The sequence below is a fragment of the Dipodomys merriami genome, unplaced genomic scaffold (assembly GCF_024711535.1).
Source record: "Dipodomys merriami isolate MVZ:Mamm:240054 unplaced genomic scaffold, mDipMer1.0.p SCAF_7, whole genome shotgun sequence".
NCBI classification, from domain to species: Eukaryota; Metazoa; Chordata; class Mammalia; order Rodentia; family Heteromyidae; genus Dipodomys; species Dipodomys merriami.
In genome coordinates, this window is record NW_027206290.1 from 56,308,230 (window position 1) to 56,328,602 (window position 20,373).

The 20,373-nt window shown below is 38.4% G+C and overlaps 1 protein-coding gene across 1 annotated transcript in view; it reads right to left on the bottom strand.

Moving 5' to 3' along the window:
* Pcsk2 (proprotein convertase subtilisin/kexin type 2) overlaps positions 1 to 20,373 on the bottom strand; it is a 267,516-nt gene that overhangs the window by 216,594 nt on the left and 30,549 nt on the right. Inside the window, exon 2 of the mRNA XM_070006706.1 lies at positions 15,497 to 15,601. Coding sequence (XP_069862807.1) covers positions 15,497 to 15,601 — 105 coding nt within the window. The remainder of the gene's footprint in view (positions 1 to 15,496; positions 15,602 to 20,373) is intronic.

Here is a 20,373-nt window from a genome sequence, read left to right on the forward strand (position 1 = left end):
GAAGGCTGTATTCAGAGTAAATCCCCTGTAATTTATTATTAGCCAGCATCTAGACAAGAATAATAGAATTCTCAGTTTCTCAAAAAGTCTTAAACCCATGGAATCACCCAGAGAACATGCTGTTATTCATATTATGTTACTACTACTACTACTACTACTACTACTACTACTACTACTACTACTGCTACTACTATTGGACTATAGATAATGCTATGTAAGGAACTTTTGCTGGAACTTTTGCTCTCCTTTCTGAGCACAATGGAACCTTCATTTCTCTTTCATTCTCTACAAATAATGTGTATTTCTGTCCAACTGAAGGAGCATGAAGGTGCCTTTTCCAAGGGAAGGCATTTATAAGGGGGCTGAGCGCATCAAGCATCTATTTTCTCTTTCTTCTCTAGAGCTGTGGAAGACATATGCTAGGACAGTGGCTTATCAACAAGCTGAAACTTCCAGTAGCTGACAGATTATGCTAATCAGGGCCTCTATCAAGTAAGAAGCAAATACTTGTGTATTAAACTAGTGGCATTTAAGAGGTAATTCCTGCCGGGCGCTGGTGGCTCACGCCTGTAATCCTAGCTACTCAGGAGGCTGAGATCTGAGGATCGCGGTTCAAAGCCAGCCCGGGCAGGAGAGACCGCGAGACTCCTCCAATAAACCACCAGAAAACCGGAAGTGGTGCTGTAGCTCAAGTGGTAGAGCCCTCGCCTTGAGCTGAAGAGCTGAGGGACAGCGCCCAGGCCCAGAGTTCAAGCCCCATGACCGACAAAATAAATAAATAAATAAATAAAATAAAAAAACCAAAGAGATAATTCCTTACTGCACCATAATCCATCCTATTCTGACTAATATTTTTGTTATTCATGACATTCTGGCAGGGAATTCGAGAACTCCACCATAATATTGGGGTAAGAAAACCTCCAGTTGTACCTAAATTTTTTTTTCCATGATGTAGAATCAGGCAAAAAAAAATAGAAATGGTGGGACAAAGGGTGGACTAATTCTGCGGTGATACACACTAGACACTATATTGGAAATGAACTACACAACCTGGGGATGAGGGAGGCCAGGAGGGGAAAAACTGGGAGAAAATGAGGGAGGGAGTGGCACTGTTCAAAAAGAAATGTACTCATTTTTGACGTATGTAACTATAACCCTGCTGTACATCATCTTTACAATTAAAATAAAATCGAGATAAAATGGAAGAACCAGCAAAAAATAGTTTTCAGCTGGAAACTTCATCCCTTTGGCAGAGTTAGAATATATTTATGAAATTAATGTGTGGTTCCAAAAAGGAATTTATGGCTCCAGCTCTGAAGTCTTGGGTATTTATTTCCCATTATTGGTACTTTTCCTGTGATTCCACAATAGATATTAACAACCTAAGGCAATTTATTTCTAGATATTCGGACTTTTGCTGGTATTTAATGACAGAGATGGTGAAATGGAGACTATTAGTAAAGGTTAAGTGACTCACCCAGGTCACATGATTAAATGTTAGAATACTTTTTTTGAGTGCACCAATATAAGTCAAATAATAAGTTGTATTTTTTAAGCTATGGGAAATATGACCATGAGCTGAATTAAGTCTACTTCTAAGATATTATGACTTATTCATTGAAAAGAAATTGCTCTATTAAGTTATACATATATAAAATTTCTGATTTGGTTCACACTTAAGAGCCACCACCTGGTACTTGCATGATTAGCAATTACCCATTGATTTTGTTTTTCTGATTAAATTGATTTTTTTTTCATGATTTAACATCAACCAGTTTGCAGGTGTGTGAACAAGTTATGAACTAAATTCAAATTGCCTCAAAGGACCAGATTGAAAACTGGTTGGTCTGGTGATTTTGGTCATGTGAATGACTCATTTAGATTGCTCCATGGCAAATAAACTTTTTTCTCAGGGAGCAATATACACAAACAAATCAGCTAGATTCAGAGTGAGGCAGTTGAGCCATATGAACACAATCCTCAAATAGCTTCCTTGGTTGAAACACTCTTTTTCATTTACCTTGAATGATAGCTATTGGAACTTAGGGTGTTTTATAATTTCCTTTTAACAGAGGGTCAGTGTGAGACACTCTGTAGAGTGTATATTAATAGATTTATATCATCCTGGACCAAGGGTTCTGAGCTTTGTCATTTTTATTTCTGTCCCATTCAACCTTTTTCTTTCTTTGGAACTGATTGAGAATATTGATGATAATCAAAATCACAGATGACAGGATAATGCAAAGGAGACCAAATCAGGACCCAACAAATCTTGACAAGTCACAATGAATTCTAATATGATGAAAAATGGAAGCACATCTAGCTTCTTTGTTTTACAATCAATATGCCAATTCCAAAAAAGGACAGAATAATTATCCGTATATCTGAGAAGGACCTAGAAGTATTACCTAATTGTAGGGTCAATATTAGTCAATAAGAAAATTGGTAGGCCTAACAAATGGCTACAGTGATCCTAGGATATGTTGAGAGAAGAATAGCTTTCAAAAATATAGGGGGACACAGAGAAGAGGATCCAATATTACTCTGGTATTATCAGCTGAATGGGGTTTTCAATTCTCAACATCCCAATAAAGCTTGGGAAGTGAATACAAATTTAACTAAGACTTCTGGAGGAGATGGGAATGTTTGTCCTAAGAAGTTTCAGGACAACTGGTAAGTTGGAAAAGATCTCACATGGAAGATAGAATTATCTGTCTCCAGAAAGCAGAAATGAAATCATGGACCAAGATAATAAAGAGGTAGCTTTTTGGTTATCTTAGGGAAAAGGTATTCCTTCTTTATTTTTTCTTTCTTTTACTTTTGATTTTTTTCTTCTTTCTTCTTTCCCAGATTTATCTTGTTTCCTTTTAAAAATTATTTTAGTTTTTATCCTTGGGGAAGAGCTTTTATGTGGACCAGCTTAACCAATAGGAAAGTCTAGGTCATACAGTTGATCATACAGTTGTATGGTCAATGTTGGATCATTGTCTTCTGGGAAATTGTAGAGTGGGTATTGAAACATGGAGGTTCATGGTTAGATTTGTTCTGCTGCTTTATTTTCCATAGCTTGGGCAGTGTAAGTAGTCACTAAGCTATTTTGTTTCTTTTCCTTTTGTTGTGACAGGGTCTTACTGTGTAGCACAGGCTGGTCTTGAACTTGTGATCCTCCTGGTTTTGGCTCTAAAGTGCTGGGATTACAGGTATGTAACCTAGACTCAGCTGATCACCAACTTTTCATGGCAAGATAAAAAGTCTGTACAGAGATTGGTATTTACTGCTTTTCTTGAAACATTTGTGCATCTGATAACCACAAGCTTCAATATTTGGAGGTAACAATCAGCTGAAGAAGTAAATCTGCTTCCCCTTGTCTGTGTACTCTCTCCAAGGTCTTTAGAGTGTCTCTAGAGTTTTCCCCAAAGTCTCCAACACTCTCTTTTGCACTCTTTCAAAGGGACAATGGATAACTTTGCCATTATTCTCTTGGTTGAGTTTGAAACGTATTTGCCTGGCCTTTCTTGGCCTTTGGTTTCTGGTCTCCATTGGACAGAAGATTGAATGGAGTGAAGAATGGGACATGTTTAAAAACGAGTGATTTGCAAATTTTAATTTTTATTGAGGTACACTCCCTCATGTACACTTTTCCACATCTACCAGGCCAATGACACTTAATACCAAACCCAAATTTGTAAAGTGCAGTAGAAATAGACATGTGATGGTGCAGGCATAATATTAAATGCATATCCTATGAAACTAGAAAAATTGCAGGGAAGGGTTGAGTGGGAGAGAAGAAGGAGAATGACGAAAGTGATATTAATCAAGATTCATTGAACTTGCACAACTATTTAAAGATGATAAGTAATAAGTTAAAATGTGACCACTTTTTAGAAAATGCATAGTAAGGAAAACTATTGCCTTTGGCGTTCAGGAGTAATTTTTTCCTCCTCATCTAGTGTTTCCCTTGGAACAAGGAATGGACACTCAGAGCTCTGCTGAAATGTTAAGCAACAAAGAACTTAAAATTCACATCTGAAAGTTGAGGGCACCACATATAAATGGTGGCTTTCCAAGTGCTTTGCCTTATAGAAAAATCCCTTTGTCTCAAATTACAAAAAAGATATATAAAAGAAGGATCAGGAACTAGAGAAAATACCTAAGTTTTAGTCCTGGCCTTGACCACAACCAGATGGTGAGGACTTCAGGTTTGGTTCTGGAATCAAAACTGAAGATCTAAGAAGTCTTTTTTTTCCCCCGCTTAAGTTGGTTGTGGGGCTTGAACTCAAGGCCTGGGTGCTGGTCTTGTGCTTTTTATGCTCAAGGATAGTACTCTACCACTTTGAGCCACAGCACCACTGCTAGTTTTATGGTGATTAATTGGAGGGAAGAGTCTCAGAGACTTTCCTGCCCAGGCTAGCTTTGAATCATGATCCTCAGAACTTGAGTAGTTAGAGTTTATAGGTGAGAGCCATTGGCATCTGGCCTAAGAGGTCTTTTAGACACCAATGTGTCCATATTCTCACAATACACATATGGGAACTAGAGTCAATAAATAAAGTGATTTGTTGAGTCAGCACTAGTACTAGAACCCTCAACTCCTTTGCTCTCTGATAGACAATTATTTGAGTGTCTTTCCACACAATAGGTTTCAATTGCATGGCTTTCTGTTTGTGCAGGTGGGGAGGGGGGCTCCTCAGATCAACACTGAGGTGTCCTTACAAACTAACATCCAGCAAAACAGTGTTCTTCTTATGTGAGGTGAGCTGTTCTCTTCTTTCAGGGGAATAGAGAACAGAAAATGGTCTTACCTGCTTTCTCTCAACATTTATTGCTACATGCCATAGAGAAGAGGGAAAACAGTCCTTTCTGTCCAGATAATGGCAAACCAATTAGAAAACCTCCAACAATGGGGTTCTTATTCAGGCAGGAATCTCCCTGTCTAACTGCTGTTTACTCCTTTCTGGATCTTATCCTCTCCTGACTCCACATGACTTTGAAATGACTGGAAATGGAAAGGCTTCAATTCTACTCACTTTCAGAAAATACGTATGATTTTTGGACTTAAAATGAGCAAGCCTGCTTAGAGATGGTATCACAACAAAATGCCAGTGGGCATTCTAAAGAGAAAATGGCCAAATAAACAAGAATAATATAACAGAAAAGTATTAAAGAAACTTTCCTTTAGGCTTCTACAACTTGAAATCTACCTTCGCCTCACAAAGCATTATTTTAGGAATGTTTGGTAGCTAGCTAAGCATTTTTATATTTCTTTGTATAATGAGTAAGGAACATTTCTAGTCACTTTGAATTAAGGATCAAATAAATTTCATTTTAGAGCACCAGTATGAGGAGTGAGAAATTACTATCTAGGATGATTTTTGAATCTTAGCAAATAAACTATTTCAAGAACTTCATCTTTTTGAAATCCAAGAAAATGAGATGAGTATTGAATAAATACAATTTGGATTTTTATTTTCCTTCATTACATGTTAGTGATCATTTTCCTTCTGGTTTGAAGCAAACCTTGACCTTTCTTTTGACTTTTATAACTCCTTAAAATTAAGAAGAGTTGCCTAATCTGGTTTCCTTGTTATGTTAAACAGAGATTCTTTATAGTAACCTCACCATGTAGCTGGTAGATCCAGTTCTTGTCTTGAGATTTTGCCTTGAACTTGAGATGTATGTGTGTGCATGTGCGTGCATGCACGTGTGGCATGTGTGTGCACGCTTGTACTGGGGCTTGCTCAGGGCCTGGGCACTATGCCTTAGCTTTTTCACTCAAGGGTAGCACTCTATCACATGGTTCCATTTCTGGCTTTCAAAATCAAAGATAAGAATCTGAGACTTTCCTGCCTGGGCTGTCATCAAACTGGGATCCTTGGATCACAGCTTTCTGAGTAGCCAGGATTTCAGGTGTGAGCTACCAGTGCTCAGCTCTAACTTGAGTTCTTAAGAGTTTGAATCTCATCATCCTGAGTTTACTGTGATTCCCTGTCTTCATTTTCACTGCCCAGCAAAGATATTACAGCATCCAGATGAACAAAAAGTTCATGCCACTCTTTTTCTTTCATAAATCTATACATATACCACAAGTTTTGATATTCTTAGAGGAAGTGATTGAAAAAAGATGAAAGAAAAAAATGAAAAAAAACTTTGGTATCTTCAATAAGAAATAATCCTAGGTATGGTTGATTTAGTCTGGTAAAAAATTCAGGAATTTGTAAACATTGACTTGGTTTTTTGTTGCCTTCTGATCTTCTTACTCCCTTACTTTACTGTCTTTTTTTTTTTTTTAGTGGATCCTCAATTATCTTCCTAAGCCTTTGATTCTCTAGGACTTCCCTCAGCTTCTCTTTTCTATCTTCAGTCATTTTTTAAGGTAATCTCAGCAACAACCTTGGCATTGAAGGCTCCCAGTGTGTGGAAGACTATCAATTATTAGCTCCTCTTAAAGCCTTTGTTCTGTTTGCATCTTCACTTATTCAGTAGAACTCTCAAATGCTTAGTACTAAACCTTAAATCTCCTTCTACTGCTGACCCTCTTGCTCTACCCACCATCTTTCCCATCTACCCAACTAGTATTTCCATCTTATAGTAAACTTAACAAACATTTCCACAGACATAATTGCCTTCTCTCTTTTTTTCTCCTACCCTTCACATCCCTAAACAAACACACCAGCAAATTTGAAGACTCCCTATAAAGCATGACAAGTTTGACTTTTTTCTTATCCTTCCTATCCCTTCCGGCCAAGCCACCAGCCTTTCTCTTCTAAAATATTGCAGTTCTCTAACATATTACAACCCTCCCTGATGATTTCATTGGTCCTCTCCATAGTCTATTATTTGCCCCAAAGCAAAAGGATTTCATCTCATTCAGAGTCAATGCAAACTTCCTACCTGAATAGTAAAATGGCCCATGTTCTCTTTCTCCTTCCCAACCTTGTTCTTCTGCACTCTCCTTGGCTCATCGCTTTGCAACCTTATTGCTGTTCTTAGAACACAACCTACTATTTCTAGAACACAAGTGTGCCCTGGACAGTAGATCTTTCCCCTTGCTGGTCCTTCTGCCTGGAATGTCTTTCCTGCACATGTCTACATAAATCTCTTCCTTATCTCCTCTGAGTCTGTATTTGAAAGTCATCTTACCACAGTAGGCAACCTTGGATTTTTAAAAAAATATAAAATAGAATCACCTCTTTTATGATTCTCCCTCCTTCCCACACTCTGCTCCATTCATCTTCACCCTATGATACTTTATTATTATTATCATTTTTAGCACTGGTTATGCATTTGATTTTTCGCTTGGTTTTTATTTTTTTCTTCATTTCCACTAATATACAAACTTTGTGGAAGCAAGATTTGTTTTATTAATTGATATGTTCCCAGTACCCAGAACAGTGCCACATTATAGTTTGACCTCAGTAAATACCTGCTGAATGAATAAATGTTCTGCAAACAAGCAACATGGTAAGGAAATTACATGGCAAGTTAAACGTTCATACAAAAAATGCTTACTTTAAGAGAATAGATTCATTTTCAGATATACAAACACATTTCCTTTCATATCTTGTGAGTATGTGGGGAAGAAACTAGTTGAGATAGCTCTGGAGAAAATTGCCTTCTAGTCACATAAGATCTTTCCACAACTCCCGCCATTTAAGAGTATTCATCTTGTGAGTTGGAAAGATGACATTGGAGACTGGGTGTGGTTACCTGCCTGCAATCCCAGCTCATGGATAGCAGAAGCCAGAGGGTTGAGTTAACCTGACACAAGGGCTTTTTAGAGTCTTCCCAGTGAAGGTTTAAGCTGCCTAGAGATCTCTGAGTTGCCAGTATCACTCTTCTACAGCATTCCTGCCTTTCCTTCTGGAAGTATGGCAACAAGAACAGTAGTCATCTTTTAAAACTGTGCTCATATCTAGCAGCACATTCCTTACTAGCATCTTCCCCTCTGCCTTTCTGAAGCTGTAGTAAATAGTTCTCCCCAGCTCCCCACAAATAGTTAATTGCAGCACTAGCAGCAGCTTTTTGAGATGGGAAGTCAGGCACATCTGCAATGCCCAGAGGAGATGCCGCACAATAAAGCTAGTGGATCAGGGCAGCTGAGCCTCTCTCACCCATTGGAGCATGGATATGGTACTTCCCCCTGCTTCTCCTCACCTCCCCCATCCTTCTCCTCCTCATGGTTGCCGAGTCACCCTTGAAATGCATGGCCTATGAACACCTGCTGGCCTCTTGACATGGTGTCTAGAAAATGAATTTGTCTGCCAGATGGGAGGTGAAGGCAGAATCTGCTCTACTTGGGGTTTTGCAGCTTCAGCATTTAGCTCAAAACATAGTCAAGGTCATATACCAGAGATGGAGGTTTTCCCTCAGAGTTTTAGAGAGAACCTCTGCAGAAGGGCAGTACAGGATGAATGCAGGTGGCTGGGCATAGTAGTGAGAGCCTGACCCTGGAAGGCATATGCACCTCTGAACCGGAACCTTCTTTGTATCAGTAGACATGCTCATGGGCCCAGCTCCTGTGACCTGTGTCACCAAGTCAGAATGCATGAATGGAATGAGGAGCAAGACAGAGCAGAGGGTCATGGAGCACCATGGTTCAGATTATTAGTTTCCCAAAGGGACAGATAAGGAAGTGGAGGTATGGCTCCAGTAGTAGCACGCCAGCCTTGAGTGAAAAAATCCAAAGGGATGAGTGAGGGTTTAGTTTGATTTTGAGCTCCCAGATGGCCTTGGGGGCTGGTCTGTTAATGAACTGAGTTCCAGACAATGACTCCTGAATTAAATGTGGCCGTTGCCAATATCTAGCCAATATAGGGACACAAATGCCTTGTCCCTTTGGCTTCAACTTGTGATACATCTGAAAGGCCATCCCTGTTTCCTAGTTTCTTGTAGGATTGACTGAGATCAGTTTCTGTTCCAGGTTAGCTTCTCTCTCTGTTGAATTCTGCCTCCTATCATCATCATCATGATCATCATCATCATCACTGCTTCCAGGATCTGAACTCAAGGTTGCACTAGTTGTGTTTGCTTAATGGGTACTCTACCACTTGAGCCACACCTCCAGCTTATTGGTATTTTTGCTGGTTATGTTGGACACAAAGTCTCATAGACCTTTTTATTGGCCTAGGGTCGGCTTTGAACCTCAGTCCTCCAGGTGTCATCCTCTTGACTGAGATTATAGATGTGAATCACAGTGCCTGGCTGCACAGTATTTGGAACTAGAGATTCCAGTTGTTACTCAGTTGTTACTTTGTTTCTGAAACAAAGAACCACAAGTTCATAAGTAAGATTCATCTTCATTTAGCTTTTTATTTAAACCAAGTCTCTTATTGCAGAGTCCTGAGTTTATTTCCTCCCCCATCAGTCACAGTTATGTGACCCCAGGGATGTTGCATAACCTCTCAGGGTCTATTTTGCCTAACTGGTAAAATTATCTTTTAAAGCTTCAAGGCAAAGGCCAATTCACATTTCCTGGGGGCTCTTCCTGATCTGTTATCCTCTTTGTGCAGAAGAGCAGGGAAAATTAATTTATGAAGTACAGATCTGTGACAAAGGAGCACCATGTAGTGGGTAAGACCCTCTTTCATTTACAACCCCAGGTCTTTAGCATGTTAAATTATGTTATGTTATGTTATGTTATGACTACAAAAAAATGAGAATCTGAAGAATCAGCAGCCATAAGTGCCTTCTGGAATAAATATTCTAATCCAACACAAAATCCAGGACTAGGATATTTGCTATGATATAAACAATGAACTTACAATATTACTTACATATATTTCTCAATAAGTGAAATGATAGATCTTTTCCTTTCTTTCCCCTTACAGATACATTGGGAGGCAATCAGAACATTCCTGTATGCTTCTTGTGAAATAATCTCACAACCTGAGACCTTACTGTTTTATAGATAACAGGTTTGAGGATAAAAGGAAATGATTCTTAGAGTGTACATCCTTTTTTTTTTTTTAAAAAAAAAAAAAGCTCTAAAACTATATTCTTTCTCTTTTTTAGCCAGCCCTAGGCCGAGAGACGCATGCATCCTCTTGCGGAATAGATGTCATCACAAATTCTCTTAATTTACCTTTGGAAGGACATGCTCTAGGACATTTTCTATTTGAACAGAGAAGGCAATCATGACTTTTCTTCTTTTCTTTAATCTTTAATTCAAGTAATGAAATTATTAAATAATATAAATCAAAGGAAAGGATAATACTTACAATGTAGCCTTTCCTTATTGTAAAAAGTGATGATGGATATAAGGTCTTTGAAAATAATTGGAAATTAAGAGCTTTACAATTGAGACAAAATTTCTCATAAATTTTAGAGGAAGGAGATGTGTGAATTTCTGGGCTTCCACTAATATTCTTTTCAAAAGATGTATATAGATTGTTATCGAATTGCTGATATTGCTCTGGGTTCCTTCAGCTATTACTTTTTATGTTATCTATGCTGAACTTTTCTGAGTCTCTCTCTCTCTCTCTCTCTCTCTCTCTCTCTCTCTCTCTCTCTATATATATATATATATATATATATATACATATACATATATTCACCAATTGTGGCTAAGCTACCCCTTGAATGGGATTTAACATGCATTATTATATCATGTCAGAAAGGAACTTGCAGTAATTACAAGTCATTCCCAATCACTTGAGTTTCAACGGTGCAGTGATGTTTATCTCCAAAACAATAGCAGTTTCTATATTATGATGTCAGTGGTTTTCTCATTAGCTTGGTCTTTTATATTTCATTATTGACAGTGTCTAGTTAATTTCAAAGAGTAAAAGCTTTCCTTTTGTGCTCTAGTGGGTAGGCTGTGTGATGTTGAAGTGTTATTATCTATTATTAGAACATAGTTAAAAACTCCACAATTATATTCAAGAATGAGCAAAGAGGACTGGGCTTGGTGAAGCATGCCTGCAATCTCAGCAACTTGAGAGGCAGTGATCAAGGGGATTGTGGTTTGAGGCCAGATCAGGCAAAAAGGTAATGAGACTCCTATCTCAATCAATAAGCTGAGTGTAGTGGCATATGTTTGTGATATCAACTGTAGAGTGAACATACTTTCGAGGATGATGGTGTAAGCTGGCCTCAGGTAAAAATACAAGAATCTATCTAAAAATAATTACAGTAAATAAGGGGATGGGGTAACAGGAGTTCAAGTGATAGAGGGCATGTCTGGCAACTGTGAGGTCTTGAGCTCTGACTCAGAACTGCAAATATCACTTTTGTTTCACTTAGACATAGATGATTTTTCCAGCCATGTGGCTGGGTCCTGTACCTGAGCTTTTTCCTCAAGGCTGGCATTCTATCATTGGAGATAAGGGTCTCATGGACTTTACTTCTTTGGCTGGCATCAAACTGTGATCCTATTACAGGTGTGAGCCATTGGCTGCCAGCTAGACATAGATACTTTTGGAAGAGAAAGAAACTAAGGAGTCACAGATCCAAAATACAAAAGACAAAGCTATTATTTCTTGAGGAAAGTAAAACAAAGTATGTGTTCAATGAACTAATAAAATTGCCTTTGTCTTTCTCTCCCTCCCTCCCTCCCTCTCTCCCTCTCTCCCTCTCTCTCCCTCTCTCTCCTCACCCCCCCCCCTCTCTCAGTGCTGGAGATTGAATCTGGTGTCTTGTTCATGTTAGGCAAGCATTCTACCATTGACCTATAATCCCAGACCTTGAAGTTTCCAACTTGAAGACTTGAAGAAGGTTGAAAAAAATAATCTTTATACAGTGGTAAAATTACTTAGAACAAAAAAGAAACATAGGTAATTCTTCAACCAATAAGGTCTGGGTTGTCTTTATTAGGCTATTTGGTTTCTCTGTGTGTAATATGCATTACTGGTGAAAAGATGTGAGTTGTATAGCTTTGAAAATGTGTTTTGTTTCAACACTCCATTTCAGGCCTGTAACTGGGGTTTTACAGAGCCGTGAAACAAATGCCATCTTAAAGAAAGCTTTTCAAGAGCTTGCAGAGCGTGGGGCCTCTGATATGTTGCCTGTGAATCACAATTAAGTTTGGCTTCAAGATTTGCTGATGCTGCTCCAGATAAAATTTAATAAATCTCACAGAAGTTTTGGGCAGAGAATATTTGTACTTCATTCTGAGAAGGTATTTTTAGTTTTATTATTTCATTGTAGCTTTGGATTTATTGACTACATTCTCAAATTACTTTAGCTTTGGAGGTTGGTTATTAACTGAATGTGCTTAGAAAGAGAATATACTGGACTTTAGAAATTAAAATTTAGGCCAGGCACAGTGGTTCACACCTGTGATACTGTCTGCTTGGGAAACAGAGGCTAGGGAGGGCAACATTACTCAAAATTCCATCTTAACCAAAAACGATAGATGACGTGGTATTGTTGTCATCTCAGTTATGCAGGAAGTGTAAACAGGAGGATCATAGTCTAGATTTCCCTGGGCATAAACACAAAAGCCTATCTCAAAAATAACCAAGGCAAAAAAGGAACAAGGGGTACAGTGCTTTCCTAGAATGACAGGATCCTGAGTTACATACCAGTACTGTAAAAAGGAAATTAAAATCAAGCTTTCATGGGATTCTTAAGAATACTTTTGTTTCTTGGCTGTTTAATTTAGAACAGGGATAAAATATAAGGAGAATTTTCCTAAATTATATCTTCAATGAAAAACATTTAAATCATCTATTTATTTTGAAATCACACATGGAACAGTGTACTCAGATGCATACTATGTACAGATATTAAAAACATAAGACACAATTTTCACTTTATTTACTTCTTCTATGACAGTCCTTGGGTTTGAACTTAGGGCCTGGGGTGCTAACCTGAGCTTTTTTGCTTAAGCAGAGTGTTCTATCAGTTGAGCCATAGTTCCACTTCTGGGTTTTTGGTGATTAATTGGAGTTGAGTCTCACAGACTTTCCTGCTGGCTTTGAACCACACGCTTCAGAGCTCAACCACCTGAGTAGCTAGGAATACAGGTGTGAGCCACTGGCACCCAGTATTTTTCACTTTTTAGCACTGACATGATGATAATCAGCAATGTGCTGATTAGAAAGACTTGGAAAGACAAGAGAATACTTCTAAAATAGTCTGCATGTTGATGAATAAAGGCCAACATGTTGAAGCACTTTCCATTGAACCTAAAAATAAGTTGTTAAGTAAAGCATAGAAATCCTTGGAAATTCTACTCTAAGACCACAAATGGATGAAAAATTATGTTTTTCTTCCATCTTTTATTGTCGTTATGTCTTGCATTGGTAGCAGGTCATGTTGATTTCTTTGACTAGAAAGCTACATAGGTAGACCCAGCCCTGACAGCCGGTAGCAATTCCCATAATCCCGTACTCAGGAATCCTCAGGATTCCTAGGTTCCCTAGGCTCTCTACTCCTCTTCATGAGCCTACAGACCGTGATGAGAGAGGCCAAAAAAGTGTATGGGGGTGGGGGGAGAGGAAGGAGAAGAAAGTTAGACCGGCATGTGTGGATAGAGTTGATAGGTCTAGAAGACAACAGATTTTAGAGAATGATTAAAAAAAATACATACTTTCAAACACTTGGTTCATAAACATGTAGGCAAGAAGTAAGAGCTTGGATAATGACTTCTTTTGGTTACCTGGGCTTTCCTCTTTCTCTGTCTAATTTGATTTCCTTTTTTTCTGCAATCTGTTTAAATGTACTTGGGAGCCCCCAAATTGATATATACCAACACTAGACATATCTGAATTTTGTTTAAGGTCTACAAACACACAGGGAAGAATATATTGCTGTTCTTATACCGTACATAGTCAATGGTTTTTGTTCAACAATAGTTATCATTATTTGTCTGCTTTCAGCCGATGCCAAATTTGAGGATTCTAATGGTCCCACAAAGTCTGGTTTGCCCATATAATGGCTTCTTTTAAAGCTTCATTGATCTTCAGTTTTCTTTCCCAGACTAAGACTTTTCAGCATTTCTTTCCTTCTGCTTCAAGTTCTTTGTGTTTCTTTCTGTCTGATCTTAGGAAAATGTATAGAAATCCTTGGAAACTCTACTCTAAAACCACAAACAGATAAAAAACTTGTTTGAAAAAAATGATTAAATTATTTAATTAAAAGAAGAGAGATCAGTAAGACTTAAGAAATTGCCTAAAATAAAAGGAAAACAATTGGCCATAAAGGGCAAGGCCATGGGAGCAAGGTTAAAATGTAAGGATCAACAGTATCATGACCACCAGAGTGCTCTTCACTTAGTGGGGTCCACTTTAGATTCATAGATGTGACAAGTAAGATGCCTGTCTAATGGCTGCCAAAGGATATCACCAAGCAATGAGTTGGTACGGCCATGGCTGTTACCTCAAAGCTAATGGCGCTGACTTCTACAAGAGAACCTTAAAATGCTTGACATTGGCTGGTAGCTCAGGTTATTGAGTCTTACTTCAAAAGCAATGATTAAGTGGCTCCGTGAAGCATAAGATATCCCATTCCAGAACATGTGAGAAGACCTGGGTAGAAGAGTTAAGAAAATTTCCTATGGCAATTGGTGATTTTGGGGGAAGCCTTTAATTTCTGATTAAAGCCATACAAATATTCACATGAAAAGTTCCAAAAGAATGAATGTTTAGATTCATTCACTCAAAGGGGAACTTATGCAAATCACTAACTCAAGTATCCAACCCACTTTTCACCAGCTCTTTTTTAAACCCCAGGGAAGAGATTACCCTGCCTTCAATACATAAAAAGCAGCTTGTTTTCCTTGGGTTTCACGAAAGAAACTAGAGTCTATCCAATAGCATGAGTATGCAGGTACATAGGGAGGTGGAAGACTGGAAAATGGAGGGCTTGGGGATGACCAGCTTTCTTATTCTGAAAAGCAGGAAGAGGATACATTTGCCTGAGAGAAACTTGAATTCACACTGTCAGAGGAAGTAGAAAATGAAACTAAGAGTCCAAGAATGAGGTAACAACTAGGGAGGAAAACAGAAGTTATGAGTATCACAAAGATAGTTAAAACACGGAGGAAAGTTTGGTGACATGAGAAAATACAGGGTGAGAAGGCTGAGATGGTCTCCTGGCTTCAGCCATGCTTGGCGAGTGAAAAGCCCACTGCTTGTTGTGAGATAGTCCCTGATTGAACCACTTATTTTCCCATTCATGACACAGACATGGAAACATCCTCAGAGCATGTGGACAGACCAGAGGAAATCTTTCATAAAATGACTCATTAACTCTTGATGTCCTCCTATTGATAATATGCCAGAACAGGTTCCTGAGCAAGCTAAAGGCCTCACACAATAAGTCAGAAGAAGACAGCAGTGAAGGGGTAATATTTTATGAGTCTAGGACTAATTATTACACACAGAGGAGTACAAAATCACCAGTGCCACTCTTCATAAAGATCCCTTTGGCCTATCATAACACATTAGATGCCTTGACTTAAAAATCGCCTGCTTTTCCCCACAGCATACAGTGGACCAAATGAGCTCAGCTGTGGCAGTGGAGACTGACATGTAAATTTCTGGGGAGAACTCACCCTAGGGTCTCTCTCCAGCTGCTGCTTGTGGTGTAGGCTGCGTCTCCTTTTAGCCTTCGCAAGGCCATTGTGATAAAAGTGGTACAGGCCATCCACAAAGGGGAGCTGTGGAGAGTCAGACAAAAGAATGGTTAGCTTCTCAATTGTCCCAGGATAGGGACATCTAAGCTGAGGTTGCACACAGGACTCAAGGCCTATAGATGCAATGTGAGAAAATCATTGGCAAGAATAGGCGTTCCTCAAAAGACTAAATATAGAGCTCTCCTATGACCCAGCAATCCCACTCCTGGGCATTTACCCAAATGACCACAAACAAGGCCACACTAAAGCTGTCAGCACAACCATGTCCATTGCAGTATTATTTACCATAGCTAAAATAGAACCAACCCAGATGCCTCTCAGTTAGATGAATGGATCAAGACAATGTGGTACATATACACAATGGAATTCTATGCTTCCATCAGAAAGAATGGCATTGCCCCATCCATAAAGAAATGGAAAGACTTGAAAAAAATTATGTCAAGTGAAGTAAGCCAGACCCAGTGAAACATAAGCTGTATGGCTTCCCTCACTCGTAACAGCTAGAATATATCTAGGTTATTCTTAACAGAAGATCACAATAGCTCAATAGCTATGTACATATAACCATTTACAATGATGTTAATTGAAATGAACTCCAAGATATGGAAACCAGAAGGTTTGTGGTTGTTGTTGTTGTTTAGTGTAGTGTTTACAGTTATTTCTTCTTTTGAATTTCTTTTCCCTCTAGTTTATTCCCTGTGGTCACAGTCTTTGAAGGGATGGGGAACCACAGAAACAGTGAGACAAAGAGTGAACTAATGCAACAGCGATACTCACTAGACAACAGGCGAAAATGAGGGATCAGGTAACATTGGTCGAAAACAAATGTTCTCATTACCTTACTTATTGCTCCTCTGTATATCACTTTATAATCAAAAGAAGGAAAAAAAGAAAACCATTGGCAAATCTGTTGAGCTTGGTCCTCTACTTCTTAACATCTGTATTTTGTCCCTTCCCTTCCTTTTGCTTACCTGGGAAATGCCTTTATCTTTCCAAATACCTTCTATATTTTTTCTTCCATTTTTTAGAGATTCCTTCTTTACTTCCATGGAGCTCTGTCTCCATTGCCATACCCATGTCAACTTCTCCATTCTCCTCTCTTGTACTAGTGTTTATACTCTATGTACCTGGTTGCTTCTTGATTGTGCTGTGATCTAATTCTGTCTTTGCAGCTGGATTATCTAACCTGTCTCAGGCTTTCTCTGTGGGTCCTTGGTGTCTTTTAGCCTGCTTGGGAGAGTGGAATCATTTAAATTTGGTATGTGCCTTTTGGATGACAGGTTTCCCTTTATTTTCTTACCACAAAGATTCTTGGAAGCAGGTATGAATATCAGAACAGATAGAAATTACAAGATTCAGAGCTTCTCTTTGGCTCAGGAACTCTAAGAATCTTGGAGGACCTAAAGAAGAGTGTCATCTGTTCTATGATCCCAGGTAACTTAGACAAGAATCTTGATCTGGAATTTGGGACAATTGGACACAGCTCATGCCTGTTACCACCTAACAAAGTGACTTTGGGCAAATCACTCTCCAGGCTTGTCTTTCTCTTTGTACAGAGGTGAAGTTTTGAAGTTTCCAGCTCTCTGGCTTTTCTTCACATGTTTTCATATTGATGAAGAGATACAGTTTGCATTTTTTAATGTGGCTAGCTAATTTATTTGACTACTTGAAAATTCTGAGAAAGTAATGTGCAATATACATTTTCTGAAAAGAAATGTGGTTTTTCCATGTGATTCTCAAAGGGGTCCCTGAACAAAAAAATGTTTCCCTACTCAATGTGTTTGCTGTTGAATTTTAGTTGTGTGTATATGTTTAACAGAAAAGGGAATGGATGTGAATGTTTTGGAGAGACAAGTTTTCAAATTAAGTGGGGCTGATTTAAGATTCTTCAATTTTTGGTCATGATAGTATTTCTTTTTAAAATCTCAGCTGTTGTTTTGTTGATCCTAAACTTAAAATGGAAATACAAAGAATCCAGAAAAATTCAAATCATCTTGAAAAAAGAAGAAATTGGAAGACTCAAAAACTCTTTTGATGTGAAAGCTTACTACAAAGCTATAATACTCTCGGTAGTTTGATACTAGCATATATGCATGTGTGTGTGTGTGTGTGTGTGTGTGTGTGTGTGTGTGTGTGTGTGTGTGTGTGTGTGTGTGTGTGTGTGTGTGTGTGTGTGCATACATACACATGTTCAATCTCAGCTTTGGCCACATAGCAAGACTGTCTCACAAAAACAAACAAATGATTGAATGAAAGAAAGAAAGAACAAAAGAAAGAAAGAAAAGAAGAAATAAAGAAAGAAAGGATCAATCAACAAATATGGAAGTTTTGCTGTATGACTTGTGGATCTGGGTCTTGAAGGATCATGTGACTTCTATCTTGTCCTCTGAGCACTTGCTTTGAAGATACTGACCTACCACTGAATAAATCCATTTACTCTCAAGCTACCATATCACATCAAGAGATATAAATTCATGCCTGGTTGACAGTCCTGGTTGAACCAACCCTCAGGTCATCCTAGTTCAGATTGTTAATGCATAGATGAGAAAGTTTCTGGACAACTCCAGTCCCCAGCCATTTCTGTCATCCTCTAGCTGTCGAGTCTTCTGCAGAAGTCTGCATGCATTATGGATGACTGACTAGTCATCTTCTCTGTGATAAGTCTGAATTTCTGACCTCCAAATTTAAGATTATAAAAAGATAGTTGTTTTTTACCACTAAATTTTGGGTTGATTTGTTACTTAACTATGGATAGTAAGGAGCAAATAGCTAACTGATTTTTTTAAAAGGTTTTACTCCCTCAGCTTTCAGAACAACTGGAAACTATACAACATTAATTGTCAATTTGTCCTCAAACCAAAGCAGCTCAGAGAGATGCTATCCTGGGATATCCTTGGTACATGGGGGAAAGCCTGGGGTCAAATCAGCATCTAAGATGTGGACTTAAAGGACACAGCCAACTCTGCCAGGAGATGGTGTCTAAATGCAAGTCCTTTAGAACATTGCAGCTTTTGTCATTTAGTTCCTGCTCATTAATATCCACATTCTCTAGGGCAAATTTAACATAAATATTTAATGTGTATTTTCTAGGCTGAATGGTTCTCCAATACCTTTTCTATGTAACCTCATTTATATGCATAGGGTAATGTTAAGGTTTGATTTTTTAAAAATAGTAGAGGGATGGAAGAGAATATAGGTATATTATCTTTTGTTCTTCAAGCCTTTATGCCTTTGACCACTGTCAGAAGGTACCAAGTGAGAGTTTTCTTTTCTATGAAGGGGGCACTATTTATCTGACACTAGGATAGAACTTGGGGTTAGGAGCCCGTCGGCTTTGAGGAATATATTTTACCCTTATTCTGGCAGGTTTTTTTTTTCCCTGAGTATTAGAAGTTAAATTTGAATAGAGGCAATGAGATAGATTCCTAGTAGTGGAAGTAATAGTGGAAGTTGAATAATAGAAATAATGATGGCAATTGAATATCATCATTTGGAAAATCCCACAGTAATAATGGTAGCTAGGAAGAATCTCAGTGGATGCTAAAATTGATGGGTGAAATATAACAAGAAATAAAGGGCAATTGCTACTTTCCCAAGGATGACCCTGGCAGAGACCACCAAGTGATCTACATTAACTTTATCCATGATGAGATGTTTCAAAACCATGTGCTTCATATGATGCTTTGAAAAGAACACAACTTCACTTATGTCATTTTCTTGCCCCAGATAAGTAATATGTGTTCAACAAGGTGGAAACACCAGACAAACCCATAGCTAGCCAGTGTTCTTAAAGTAGTCATGCTCATAAAAGACCAGGAAGTTCTGCAGAGCATTCCCAAATTTGAGGAAATTGTCTTTATCTTCTCCTAAGAAGACATGACAATTAAATACATACAATACATATGCTGGATTGGGTCCTAGATCAGATAAAAGGAAGGTAGTGGAATAATTGGCCAGTTTAATAAGGTCTGTAGGTTACTTAATAGTATTGTAACAATGTTTATTTCCTGGCTTTGATAATTGTGCTAAGGTTATATAAAAGCTTAACTTTGAGGAGGCTGGATTAAAGGCATACAGAATCTCTCTGTTGCTTTTTTCAAAAGTGACATTTATTTATTTTTATTATCTTCATGTAGTCATACAAAAGGGTTTTGGTTCAACATGTCAGTTTGTGAGTACAATGCATCTTGATCAGTGTCAACCCTTTCAACATTCTCTTCCATCTCTTCCAAAAATCATCTTCCCAAAACTTGCTATTTTAAATACTTTTTTGTCAGTCATGGGGCTTGAACTCTGGGCCTGGGCACTGTTCCTCAGCTCTTCAGCTCAAGGCAAGTGCTCTACCACTTGAGTCACAGTGCTACTTCCAATTTTCTGGAGATGGGTCTCACAGACTTTTCTGTCTGGACTGGCTTTGAACTGCAATTCTCAGATCTCAGCCTCCTGAGTGGCTAGGATTACAGGGGTGAACCACTGGTGCCTGGCTCCATTTAAAAAAATTTAAAGTGTAGAGTTTAGTTTTAAGTACATTCACATGGTGCGTTGTTACTATCCATTTCCAAACCTATTGCATCATCTTAAATTAAAACTCTATACTCAAGCCAGGCAGGGCAGTACACCATTCTAATCCCAAGCTCTGTGGAGGCAGAGTAGAAGGATGGTGCTACATGAGAATTCAAGACCAGCCTGGACGATGTACATTGAGACTGTCTCAAAAAACACAGTGCACTATGTGGACTCAAATGTTTTTTTTTCTTTCTTGTGATTGTTTCTAACATATTTTTTAAATTTTTATT